The sequence below is a fragment of the Hydra viridissima genome, unplaced genomic scaffold (genome assembly GCF_058129835.1).
Source record: "Hydra viridissima isolate aposymbiotic clone 2 unplaced genomic scaffold, HvirCarnegie_v1 scaffold_16, whole genome shotgun sequence".
Classification (NCBI taxonomy): domain Eukaryota; kingdom Metazoa; phylum Cnidaria; class Hydrozoa; order Anthoathecata; family Hydridae; genus Hydra; species Hydra viridissima.
The window spans coordinates 8331728-8346180 of NW_028324315.1; the positions used below are offsets into that span (position 1 = coordinate 8331728).

General features: G+C 30.9%; 1 protein-coding gene and 1 pseudogene across 1 annotated transcript; both read right to left on the reverse strand.

The window, feature by feature from the left end:
• Positions 1–1250: 1250 nt before the first annotated feature.
• LOC149877918 (uncharacterized) lies at positions 1251–7781 on the reverse strand (annotated as a pseudogene).
• Positions 7782–9684: 1903 nt separating this feature from the next.
• Positions 9685–10293, reverse strand: LOC145180592 (uncharacterized). Its single transcript, XM_080055538.2, has one exon. It carries the CDS (start codon positions 10291–10293, stop codon positions 9685–9687), a length of 609 nt encoding a protein of 202 aa, XP_079911664.2.
• Positions 10294–14453: the final 4160 nt, after the last annotated feature.

Genomic DNA, 14453 nt, shown 5'->3' on the forward strand with positions numbered 1-14453 from the left:
TAAAAAAAATAATTTGTCAAATAAAAGCAAAAGTCATACAATAAAATATTAAATAATAAGCGTGTTTAAAGTTGCTGCAAATATGTTAATTACATACCAATTTTAGTCAAACAACTTTTAAAATCCAGATAATACATAGAGTTATAATATAATATTTTAAAATGCGCAATATTTTATGTAAATGTTACTTATTTCCATCAATTTTTTAAACAACATTTTTCTCTTTATAATTTTTTTTTCTAATTTACATTCGCGTCTACTTCAACCACATCATAAGTATATCAAACGGTTTTAAATTGTTTTATAATATCTATATAATTGTTTAAAACCATTATGACATTAAAATTCTGACTTTGGTTTTTATACTTTTGTCCAGTCACTGGCCCACTGTGGGATGGTATCATTGGAACTAAAATTGGAGATTTTGCCTCACACAGTTAGCCTTAAATAAATTTAGGTTTCCTTAATTTGTGTCCAAATTAATTTCAACGTTTTCTAAAAGAGTATAGTTTACTGATCATTATGTATATAGTACACCAAATCAGAAAACTCCTATTAAGTATTTATGGCATTTTAAAGAATTTTTCGCGTCTTTTAATTTGCGCCTTTGTTTTGCAAATGTTATACGCCATTTTTTGGTCCGCCATGTTTTTATTAAAAACTTTATTGTAAAAGTTACAGAAAATTTATGGGAAATGAAGAATACAGATGGTATTGTCTTATATAGTTTAAGAGTGGATAATGACATAGTCGGAATGTTTTAAATCATCAAAATATTTACAAATATAAAATTAAAAACTATTTCTTCTTGAAATGAATCACTAAAAATCATCAACATTTAGATCAACATGTCCAAGAGAAACAAGATGTTTTCCATTATAAGAACTTAATGCCCTTTCTAAATTATGTCCATAGTTAGAATTATTTGCGGACACCTTGTACCGGTTCCAAGAGGCAGTTTTGAAGAGGTAATGAACACTTTCTCTTGATTGCTCCGAATAAACACCAAGGCCCATTTTTTTTGTTTTACAGAATTCAGATACATGATTGAACAGGATATGAAAATTTGGTGTTAAAGTAATACCATGTTCCAAAATCAAATTTTTATTGCAGGCTTTTAAATTTTCGATATTAGTTTGAAAGTTTTCTTCAAGTCCGGATCGAAAGCAAGACTCAACAGCTAAATTTAACAACCTTAAGCATTCTCCAAAAGACTGTAGTTTAATTGGCAGCTTATCATTAAAGGCTTCTCACTTTTTAAGAAATTTTCGAGAAGAATTTCCATTAAATTTTCCACTATGCTGACAAGTCTTAATAATTTGCAACTGTTCGTAAACCTTCTTCATATTTATTTCCGACCGAATCCGCTTCATGTTATCCATTAGATGGTTGACAGTTGTCCCCATTATATGAAGCTCCGGTAAAACAAGTCTATCTACAAGAAATTCAGAGGGATTTCTATGTACTAATACAGGGTTTATACAATTCTTAAAACGTTGTGCACACTTAGGTTTTGAACCAGATTCTTTGAATTTTGTATCGTTGTTTTGACAGCTCTCGAAAGTTCTGTATGGAGCATTTGTCCAAGTTTCTCTTTTGTTCCACTCACATGCATAACAGGGATGAATTGAACTGCTACTTGGAGATATACCTGTCAGAATTTCACAATCTGCTCAACTTTTTCAAGATTTAACATTTCAAATAATATTTTAATGTTTAAATATCTTTCTGGGATTTCTGGAGCTACCAGAAGAAGAAATGAAATATTTACTGACGAATCTTTAAAGCTTATTTTAGACCATCTTTATATAAAGACCTACAAACTGTTACCGGTTTTGTTTTAAGGTAATCTATTTTAACTTTGTCGTAATTTTCAAAAGTTTCATTGAGATTAACTATATTTAAACAAAATTTGATAAAACCGCTTCCCCCGTCAATAGCAATTTTTAGCAACTGATTCTTAGAATCAACATATTTAAGATCCAGAAGTAGTTTAACAAAAAGAGTAACATTGTTGCAGTACGCTCTGTGATATTTTTAAATTCCAAAGTTTTATCTTAGTTTTTAAATTCAAAGAAAATATTTTCTTCGGTAAATAATGGAAGAAGATAACCCAGTGGGCACAGGAACGTTTTGCAAACGTTTAGTAAACGTTTAATGGTCGGTTGAACGTCGAATATATTAGTAAAACGTTTAAACCCAGTGGGCACAGGAACGTTTTGCAAACGTTTAGTAAACGTTTAATGGTCGGTTGAACGTCGAATATATTGGTAAAACGTTTTAAAAACGTTTGATAAACGTTTTAATAAGACTTTTTTTTATTACTTTTGCGGGACCTTAGAAAAACCTTTAAAAAACGCTTTATGAAATCTGTAAACGTCTAACTGCGCATGCGTAACATTAGACAAAATTAAACAAAGATATATATAAGATATATAAGCAAAGTTAATTTTTGAGGTTTCTCACATATATTATATATATATAGATATATATATATATTTTTACATATATATATATGTATATATATATATATATATATTATGTACGTATGTATGTATGTATGTATGTATGTATGTATGTATGTATGTATGTATGTATGTATGTATGTATGTATGTATGTATGTATGTATGTATGTATGTATGTATGTATGTATGTATGTATGTATGTATGTATGTATGTATGTATGTATGTATGTATGTATGTATGTATGTATGTATGTATGTATGTATGTATGTATGTATGTATGTATATAGTATGTATGTATGTATGTATGTATGTATGTATGTATGTATGTATGTATGTATGTATGTATGTATGTATGTATGTATGTATGTATGTATGTATGTATGTATGTATGTATGTATGTATATACTAAACTGCCATAGCTAAAGTTAAACTACCATCCTCAAATATAAGCAACAATGAAGCAATTGTAGTTACACAGAAATAGTCAGAACCTAATACAAGTTAAGTTTGAATTTTAAAACAGCCCTCCTAGAAATAGCTACGTACATTAATAATAAAACTTTTTTTTTAATTTTATTATTAATGTACGTAGCTATTTCTAGGAGGGCTGTTTTACAACCTTTGTACAAGTAAAAACATTTTCTTTCCCTAATTACATTCATAGGTTAATATTTCTATAAAATTATTGAGCATTGCAAGTTTTCCTTTTTTAATAAAACTTTTTTAAATATAACTGTTATACGCTTTATGATTTTTCATATGGTCATATAAAAGTATTTTTATATAATGTTATAATATTATTAGTATTTTTATATAATGTTATAATATTAAAGTAAATTGTTATAGTTGATTTATTAATCTATTAATTTGTATTATGGTATTATATAGCTATAATAAAGTACATAGATAACTGCATAGCCTATATATTTCTTTTGTGATAGTTAAATTTTGATATATATATATATAATTTTTACCATTAAATGTCAAATTTAAATAAAAAAGAAATTAATTTAGAAAAAGTTTAAAAACTATAAATAAAAGATTTTTAATTGATAAATTGCCTACCCAAACCAAAACCCTCAGTCAAAGTAGCAACACTCCTTAAATGTTCTACCTATATATCTGTGTATATACGTATGTATATTTATGCATTTATTTAAAAATATGTATATACACTATTATTATAATTTATTTTTATACATTAATGCTTATTGTGCACTATATATATATATATATATATATATATATATATATATATATATGCAGTTTATTTGTTGTTTTTTTTTTATTTCATGTATGAAATTTTACATTTTTTAGTTTTTGTGATACACATTTTATTATAAAGTATTAAAATAAAATTTTTCAGTTTTAACAACAGTTTAGTGCATTTCTATTAATTTCTAATTGGTAGTTTTTATATTTCTTATTTTAAATTATAGATATAATGTAATACAAAGATTTTTGTGCATATGTTTCTCAGTAATGGGTAAAGTTGTTAAATAAACTAAAAGTAAAGTGTAGAATTTGCCATGAATATAAATGTGTGTTCAAGTAACACCCTTTATGTGTGCTAGTTGGAATCCATAAAAGAGTCCTATAATATTTCTGTTTTTAGAAACACTGGTGTCAAATACAACTACGTTCGATTCGGTCGATAAGTTGAAGATCATTTGAAGAGAGCTCTTGACAGTAGAGCATAACAATTATTTTATTACGTTTTTGTAGGCTTATTTATAACTTTTTGCTTTTTTTTTTTGTATGCTTATATTATCAATAAACAGAAAATTCAACTTTTAGAAATTTATTAAATTATCAAGATCTAGGCTGTTGCTCCTAAATTTTCGTTTGTAAAAGATTTTGTTTCAGCATAACATAAGTTGTTTACTGAAATAACTTATACTTAAATAAATGCATTTAGGATAATCCTTGAAAAGGTTAAAACGTTTCATTTACACACAGGGCCGTACCAAATGCGGTGCCGGCCGGGCCGCGGCCTGAGGCGCCGAAATTAGGAAGGCGCAAATTTTAATAAATTAGAAAAATAGTAATCAGTTTATGAAACAAATTTTCACGGCGTCGCTCCTGTTGATAAGAAAATTAATTAAAATTCCGCCTCGTAGCCAAAACTCCTAAATATATATATTTTTTTCTGCCATTTAAATTTATTAAAGTCGTAAACCATAATGTAAATACAAATAGCAGGGGCAAGAAGAAGACATAATTGGTGTTATCACCAAGCCCCTAGATCTATTGGGGCTTTGGTAATTGGAGACACTAGTCTCATCTCCTGGTTTTTGTATAGGTATTACCAAAGGGTTTTGTGACTGGAAAAAACTAAACCCAAGAATTCATGAGCATGAAAACAGCAATGAACACCAAAGATGCTATTCTAATTGGAAAACTCTCAAAAAAAAACTTAAGAAAGGAAAGACCCTAGACTCTGATCTGCAGAGAGTTATCAGTGGAGAGATGAAAAAGTGGAGAGACATCTTGAAAGTGATTGTTGATGCAATTTTCTGTGCCAAAAACAATCATTCCCTTCGGAGAACAGCAAAAGACATCGGTCAACAAAACAGCAGCTTTTTTCTGAGCTTAATTCAGTTGATTAGCCATTATTATCCTTTAGTGGCTGAATACATTGCGTCCGTTAAAGCAAAAAAAAACCACAACATCCTACTTTCTCCTCGAATTCAAAATGAGCTGATTGAGTTACTTGGGAAGAAAGTCAGAAACGAAATTTTGCTGGTAAAGGAGTAAAGCAAGTAGGACAGGTAACTTCTGCTGAAAGGGGAACCCTAGTTACAATGGTGGGTTGCATTAATGCCCTTGGAAATTTTATTCCAACGTTCAAAGAACTGTTAAAACATCAAAGAAGCTAAATACTACTCTGTTCTGTTTGACTGCACTCCAGATGCCTCCCACAAAGAAGAAATGGCTCAGATCATCAGGTATGTCCATATCAGTGATGAAACCTGCACAATTATGGAAAGCTTTGTAAACTTCATTGAATCTCACCAAAAAAACGGAAAAGGTCTTGCAACAGAGGTAACTGAAAAATTGGAGAAGGATGGTCTAAACATTTCCAATTGCCGGGGCCAAGGCTATATCTGGAAAATTTTTTCAAGCTCCAAGCAAGATGGGAAAAACTGATGAAAACGTTGACCATCTCATTAAAGGTAAACAGTAACACAAGTTGGTCTGCCAAAAAAGAAGCAATCACACCATTGCAAAGACAAATCAAAGACGTTCTTCTGACAAATCTGTCACAGTTAGCAGTGCAAAAGAACTTCTCATTCAAATTGATTTCAGTTTTTTGTGTTTGTTGAAATTCTGGTGTCAAATTCTTTCACTAATTGACCGGGAAAACAAACTGCTTCAGTCAAAAACCATTTCAACTGACATTGCTGCAAAAAAAAATGAAAGGATTGAAGGCTTCCATTCAGAATCTTCGAGATATTGGGGTGAACAACATTATCAAAGATGTTACAGAAAAAGCTAACCAAAGCGGAATTGAAGGTGGCTTTCCAATCAAGAGGAAGCGCAAAGTGAAGCGGATGGCACTTTATGAAACTGAAGATGACTCTCACCTTCTCACAGCAGAAACAGAATTCGGATCTCAGTGCAACCTTGTGTTTGACAGCATTATTACACAAATTGAGTGGCGGTTTGAGGCTATGTCTGCTGTATCCTCTGATTTTGACTTCCTCAGTGGGCATTCACTCTCTAAAAGTTCAGTGGATGAACTCAAGAAAAAAGCTGCAAATTTATCTCAAATTTACATGGCAGATTTAGATTCTTCCGATTTCCAGTCAGAAATGGCAAGCTTTAAATATCAAGCTGCCGCAATGATGGACAACTTTGAAAAATCTAGCCCGATCGACATTTTGCAGCTCATTCATAAATATTCTTTGACCGGTGCTTATCTCAACGCGGCAATTGCTATTCGCATTTTCCTCACCATACCAGTCACAGTTGCTACTTGTGAGAGAAGTTTCAGTAAATTTAAGCTCATAAAAACTATATGAGGTCAAAAATGGGCCAAGAACGTTTGTCTAGTTTGGCTATAATTTCAATTGAAAATGAAGTAGCAAAAAACATTGATTTTGACGATGTCTTTAGTGAATTTGCCTCAAGAAAAGCCAGAAAAGTGACATTGAACTAAAATTTGTGCAACCTTAATGACAAGTTTTACTTATAACTTGATGTGATAAATTTTGTGATAAATAAATCATTTTTTTCGTTTAACTTTCTCCTTTTTTGGAGGGGAGGAGGGGGGTGAAAGGGCGCAAATTTCTTTTCTTGCCCGAAGCGCAAAATTGGCTCGGTACGGCCCTGTTTACACACAATAAAAACCTATAAAAAATCGTTCAAAAAACGTTTTTTGGAAAACGTCCGGTCACCGTTTCATATAAACGTTTTAAAAACCATTAAAAAACGTTTCACGGGACCTTTAAAAAACGTTTGCAAAATGTTCTTGTGCCCACTGGGAACTGTCTAAATCAGAGACAAAGTTTTTCAGTCCAGGTTCTACAGCGTTTCTTCTTTTTTCAACAACTCTGTAGTTATTAATTTTTTTCTATAATAAGTTTTACTCCAAAAATGCATCATTTTATTGTGCAGAATTAAATTTGAATAAGTATTGCAATTTTACCTTATCATAATAGCAAGTTTTATGATTTGATGATTACTTAAGGAAAGAGAATTCCGAATATAAAGAAGTTTTTTGTGAGTAAAATTGATTGTTTTTGGAGTATTCTTAGATCCAATAGATAGTTTCAGTTTACTACCTCCTGTCTTCAATGAAATGGTGTTACCACTTTCACTACATACTTTTTCTTTAATAACGTGAGAAGCCATTTGTTTTTTGACATCTAAATAAGTTACAAAACTATGGAGACTGAATGAAAAAAGGTTTCGACAACTTTAGATTGTTAAAAAGGTTATAGGTTCAAAAGCTTACAAAGATTTTTTTATATTAAAATTATCATTTTTGATATATTATTCTAAACGTTTTTTTCACTTATCTCTCTATTAGTAACGCAAATTAGTACGGTTTTTCTAATACCTTGATATCAGGATGCAGCTGATATGTTATTTCTGAAAAAAAAAATTACGTTTACGAACTTGTTTTCTATAGAACATGGTATACAAACTTTCATAGTCAAATAATCAAAGTTATAAAAAACGTTTTCTACCTGAGCGTTGTTGCATTCCATTTATGATGTAATCCTCCTTTAACTTTAGTCAGACAAGAACTACACCGCGGACTAATAGCTGCCGTTTTAAAATTCTTTATACTGGATTTTTTCTTGGGTATCCTTCCCTGCGTTCTTGCAATTTTGCATATTTCACAGCTGCAAGTTTTAAATTTACTGAAGTTATATAAAAAATTATAATTTTATATTTCTTTACAACAGATCTACAAGTAAAATAACAATTTAGCATTTTGTGTTTTAGCCGGGATAATCATCTTTGACCAGTCAATGTCAAATTAATTTTCTGCCTGAGATAAACAACATTTGTTCTTTCAACTATACTCCTACACCTTAAAAAGATAAAGATATGCTAGTACCAAGCGAAATGAGATTTGGTTCATTTATCAAATCTTATTTCTTTGAGTTCAACAAGGTATCCAATTTTTCAGTTATGTGAATGGTTTTACGTTTATGACATGTATACTTTTTATATATATATATATATTTTGTTAAAAATCATTAAGTATAACAACCTTGGACACAATCCAGTAGGGTATTGATTATCAGCAATGTTATAATACGAAAAACAGCTCTGAAATTTAGAAATTATATGGCTTTGGGTATTTTTTTTCATATGACATTTGCGACCACAAAAAACACTTTTTCTCTATTCTTTTGATGATCTAAAATAGTCTGAGGATATGATTTACCAGTTCTTAATATTTTTTTAAACAAAATTTGTTGTATGATTGTATTTTGCAATTAAATTTGTGGCAGAAAAAATGGCGGATTAACTCTTTCACTACCGCGATTTTTTTTTTAAAAAAAAAAAAAGATAAAATATTATTCAAAACTATTGAAATTCAAGTAATAAATCTCTTTGAAACCATAACAAACTATATATATATATATATATAAAGAAAGCTAAAGAAAAGATCTTTTTAAATATGTAAAAGTTAAATACACAGCATTTCATATTGAAAAATGCAAGGAGTTCAAAAACGTTGTTTTTTTATTGAAAGTCAAAAACAAAATTATTTTATATATTTTAAGAATAAAGTATCTTAAAAGACATTTCTACTTACATAGGCAATGGAATCATAAGTAATAAAAAATAGTTTTACTTTTCTTTTGAGAACAGAAAAAAGCTAAAACAAGATTTATTTAGAACTGAATTTTGAAAATTTAAACAGAAAAAAAGTCAAATATTTTGTAAAATGTGCTTTAAAAAAAAATTCTTAAGTACTTCCAATGATAAAAAAAATTATCTGGAATGCTAAATCAAAAAACAATCTTTAGGATGCAAATGAGGTTCATTACTGCAGCCAGAACATATAAAATTAGCTTTCTTTTGACAGGAGTACTAGAGATTACACAATTTCTATCGCTTTAATATATTTAATCAAATGTCTTGTATTGTTGAATCATTCTAAGACTGGATTTAAAACTTGTCAAACTCTTTTTAAAAATGTAGAATTATCAGGCGGCATGGTAATACAAGAATTAACTAGTTCTTCAATAAGATTCTCCTTAAATCTTTTTAGAGTAATTCTTTTTGAATTATGTGGACGAGTTGAAAATTATAATATGTAAGAGTTAACTTGAGTTACTTCTATCAGCCAATTAAAAATTCTTTTCTACCACTTAACTGTCTTTCCATCTAGATTACTGTAATATGACACAGATCGGTCTAAACGATCACAACCATTCATCAGGGCCGTACCGAGCCAATTTTGCGCTTCGGGCAAGAAAAGAAATTTGCGCCCTTTCACCCCCCTCCTCCCCTCCAAAAAAGGAGAAAGTTAAACGAAAAAAATGATTTATTTATCACAAAATTTATCACATCAAGTTATAAGTAAAACTTGTCATTAAGGTTGCACAAATTTTAGTTCAATGTCACTTTTCTGGCTTTTCTTGAGGCAAATTCACTAAAGACATCGTCAAAATCAATGTTTTTTGCTACTTCATTTTCAATTGAAATTATAGCCAAACTAGACAAACGTTCTTGGCCCATTTTTGACCTCATATAGTTTTTATGAGCTTAAATTTACTGAAACTTCTCTCACAAGTAGCAACTGTGACTGGTATGGTGAGGAAAATGCGAATAGCAATTGCCGCGTTGAGATAAGCACCGGTCAAAGAATATTTATGAATGAGCTGCAAAATGTCGATCGGGCTAGATTTTTCAAAGTTGTCCATCATTGCGGCAGCTTGATATTTAAAGCTTGCCATTTCTGACTGGAAATCGGAAGAATCTAAATCTGCCATGTAAATTTGAGATAAATTTGCAGCTTTTTTCTTGAGTTCATCCACTGAACTTTTAGAGAGTGAATGCCCACTGAGGAAGTCAAAATCAGAGGATACAGCAGACATAGCCTCAAACCGCCACTCAATTTGTGTAATAATGCTGTCAAACACAAGGTTGCACTGAGATCCGAATTCTGTTTCTGCTGTGAGAAGGTGAGAGTCATCTTCAGTTTCATAAAGTGCCATCCGCTTCACTTTGCGCTTCCTCTTAATTGGAAAGCCACCTTCAATTCCGCTTTGGTTAGCTTTTTCTGTAACATCTTTGATAATGTTGTTCACCCCAATATCTCGAAGATTCTGAATGGAAGCCTTCAATCCTTTCATTTTTTTTTGCAGCAATGTCAGTTGAAATGGTTTTTGACTGAAGCAGTTTGTTTTCCCGGTCAATTAGTGAAAGAATTTGACACCAGAATTTCAACAAACACAAAAAACTGAAATCAATTTGAATGAGAAGTTCTTTTGCACTGCTAACTGTGACAGATTTGTCAGAAGAACGTCTTTGATTTGTCTTTGCAATGGTGTGATTGCTTCTTTTTTGGCAGACCAACTTGTGTTACTGTTTACCTTTAATGAGATGGTCAACGTTTTCATCAGTTTTTCCCATCTTGCTTGGAGCTTGAAAAAATTTTCCAGATATAGCCTTGGCCCCGGCAATTGGAAATGTTTAGACCATCCTTCTCCAATTTTTCAGTTACCTCTGTTGCAAGACCTTTTCCGTTTTTTTGGTGAGATTCAATGAAGTTTACAAAGCTTTCCATAATTGTGCAGGTTTCATCACTGATATGGACATACCTGATGATCTGAGCCATTTCTTCTTTGTGGGAGGCATCTGGAGTGCAGTCAAACAGAACAGAGTAGTATTTAGCTTCTTTGATGTTTTAACAGTTCTTTGAACGTTGGAATAAAATTTCCAAGGGCATTAATGCAACCCACCATTGTAACTAGGGTTCCCCTTTCAGCAGAAGTTACCTGTCCTACTTGCTTTACTCCTTTACCAGCAAAATTTCGTTTCTGACTTTCTTCCCAAGTAACTCAATCAGCTCATTTTGAATTCGAGGAGAAAGTAGGATGTTGTGGTTTTTTTTTGCTTTAACGGACGCAATGTATTCAGCCACTAAAGGATAATAATGGCTAATCAATTGAATTAAGCTCAGAAAAAAGCTGCTGTTTTGTTGACCGATGTCTTTTGCTGTTCTCCGAAGGGAATGATTGTTTTTGGCACAGAAAATTGCATCAACAATCACTTTCAAGATGTCTCTCCACTTTTTCATCTCTCCACTGATAACTCTCTGCAGATCAGAGTCTAGGGTCTTTCCTTTCTTAAGTTTTTTTTTGAGAGTTTTCCAATTAGAATAGCATCTTTGGTGTTCATTGCTGTTTTCATGCTCATGAATTCTTGGGTTTAGTTTTTTCCAGTCACAAAACCCTTTGGTAATACCTATACAAAAACCAGGAGATGAGACTAGTGTCTCCAATTACCAAAGCCCCAATAGATCTAGGGGCTTGGTGATAACACCAATTATGTCTTCTTCTTGCCCCTGCTATTTGTATTTACATTATGGTTTACGACTTTAATAAATTTAAATGGCAGAAAAAAATATATATATTTAGGAGTTTTGGCTACGAGGCGGAATTTTAATTAATTTTCTTATCAACAGGAGCGACGCCGTGAAAATTTGTTTCATAAACTGATTACTATTTTTCTAATTTATTAAAATTTGCGCCTTCCTAATTTCGGCGCCTCAGGCCGCGGCCCGGCCGGCACCGCCTTTGGTACGGCCCTGCCATTCATTAATCGATTGTACCGGTGAATAATTTCTAATATTTCTTTGACTCCTTTGCGAGTTAAAGATGGTCGCAAAAAGACAAAAAAGGTGCGAATAAAAGGCGCGAAAAAATCTTAAAAATGCCATTATTACTTAATAGAAGTTTTCTGATTTGGTGGACTATATACATAGTGATCAGTAATATATACTCTTTCAGAAGCATATGCACCTGGTTTTTAAAACTACTTTATCTGTGTCATATAGATTATAGACTTTGTGTTAAAAAAACTAGTCCACTTTGTGAACCAATACATAATGCAAAAGACAGGGTTATTACTAAAATAAAAGAAAACACTGGACTGCGATTAGATATGTGTTGTAACTCTGGTGAGAAGGGAGGGACATCTACAACAGGGTCATAAGGCCTTAGATTTTTTTTTGAAGAACTAATTTCTAGCATAAATGATTTATGCTCTCCTATGTACAAAGATAGCATGTTACTACTACATTCTAAAATCAGTATAATACTTCGTATAAATTCTTGTCAGCGTAAAATTAAAATAGACAAATTTCAGGATTTATGCAATAATGCTACGCTTAACATTATTACAAATATGCCATGGGCACAAATTAACCACACTCTTTATGGAGTCCTTCATCATTCAGCTGATTTAATAACTCTTTATGATGGTTATGGCCTTGGCAATTTATTGGAGGAAGGTCTTGAAGCAAACAACAAAGATATTAGAAACTATTTAAAACTTATCTCATTTAAGACATCAAATCTAGAACAACTTATAAGGTAAGTATGGGTATTAAGGCCCGGCGGGCAATAAGGCCCACTAATCCAAAGTTAGGGAAAAAATAAATTGTGAAACTTTTTTTCGACATTAAAATATTAGAGTTATCTGGTTTTATCACTGGCAGCAAAAAAAAATCAGCATTTTTTTACCGCGCGAAGTCTGTTAGGTGGGCCTTAATACCCATACTTACCTTATATGCAATGAGTCGTATTTTAAAGAGATCGGATCCTTGTGTTTTAAACCGAATTATCCATTCGCATCCTGCAAAGTTATGCCAAGATTGTGGTTCAAATGAGTATACAAGCAGATCTCATGAGCGTATGTTTTCAAAACCAAAGAAAACTTTTGATGATATGTTTGAAAAACCTTGTTTATGATTAATTATAAAGTTATTAACATTTTTTAATGTTTTGACATTTTATCTTTAAATATATGTTGCAAGTTCAAATCATTAGAACTCTTTTCTTATAATTTTATTATACTAACATTATTTTAAATCCAAATTCGACAGAATACATGTTTTTAAATACTACACTTCTTAGAATAGTAGAAACCAACCCCTATATTATTTAAACGTTTGAATTTTATTTTCTTTAAGTATATCTAATAAATTACTTTTTTAATTGTCATCTAAAAAAAGTTTAACTTTGAGTATTTATCAAAAAATAGTTTATCAAAAATGACCAAATATGGTAATTTGAACCCAGCCCACAAATTTAGTTTATTATCAAAAATTTTAATTTTCCTATAATCAGCAAAAAACTATCTTCCTAAAAAGTCCTCAATGAGTTTTTTCGGATTTCTTAATCATAAGTTAAGATCCTATTTCCAAAACTTAGCCATCTGGGCCCACTGTGCATCAGTCTCATTCTGAACATTTATCACCTCAATACCTGGAGGATGTTTTAAACTCATTAGATAAAATGGAGTCATCTTTGTAGATTTCTGGCATGGTATGTTCAGTTCATAAGCAATTGCAGATGTGTAACTAATATAAACCATCAAAAAGGAAAATAATAATAAATGAAATTTTACATTTTAGAGAAAATGAGTTAAAATTATAAAGACTATCAAACCTATCCCAATTATTCACCTTAATATTAGTATAATAGCTTAAAGCACACTTAAAAGTTTGATTTGTACGTTTATCTTGACCATTACTTTAAGGATGGTATGCTGATGTCCATTATTTGAAAAATTTTATAGTTAAGCTTTATAACCAAAAAGTTCTTAAAGTTCTATATAACAAAATTTAAGAGAACTTAAGAAAATTTTAAGAAAAACTTAAGAAAGTTAAAAATAATTAATAAAAAAATTTAAGTACCACAAAGAAGATGAAAGTTTTAGAAAACCTTTTAGCATTTACCTCATTTACAAATTCTCTTCCTTGATCAGTGATTCCTTTTTTTGGTGGACCATACATATGAAGAGTGTTAATCAAAGCAGTGGCTAAAACAACAGCAAGTTTTTAACAAAGTTTAAGAGAACCCTCCTTCTTTCTTCTTGACTATATAAGACAAGTCGTTGAGATTCATCTCTATTATAGTACAAACGTCCATCTGAAAATTTAACCATTTTATAAACATAGTTCAAACATGTATAAAAAGCTTTAACTTAAAACTGAATATTTTATGAGTACTGACTTTCTATTCCTGTAAAATTCTTTGCAGCTAATTTTAGCCCTCGTTTTTCACTGTTCAAAACAGTGTTTGCTTACCTACCTTCGATTACGTACTGCCTAATCTCTTTAAGACGTAACTCTTGAGTTTTAGCATTGATCTTAGGCATTGCTTAAGAATAAATGTAAAAGTAATATATCAGAATATGCCAATTTATTTATTTATTAAAAATTACTGTAAAACTATACTCACTTTAAATCAATATCGGAATAAAATTTACGGGTGTTGTTGTTAAG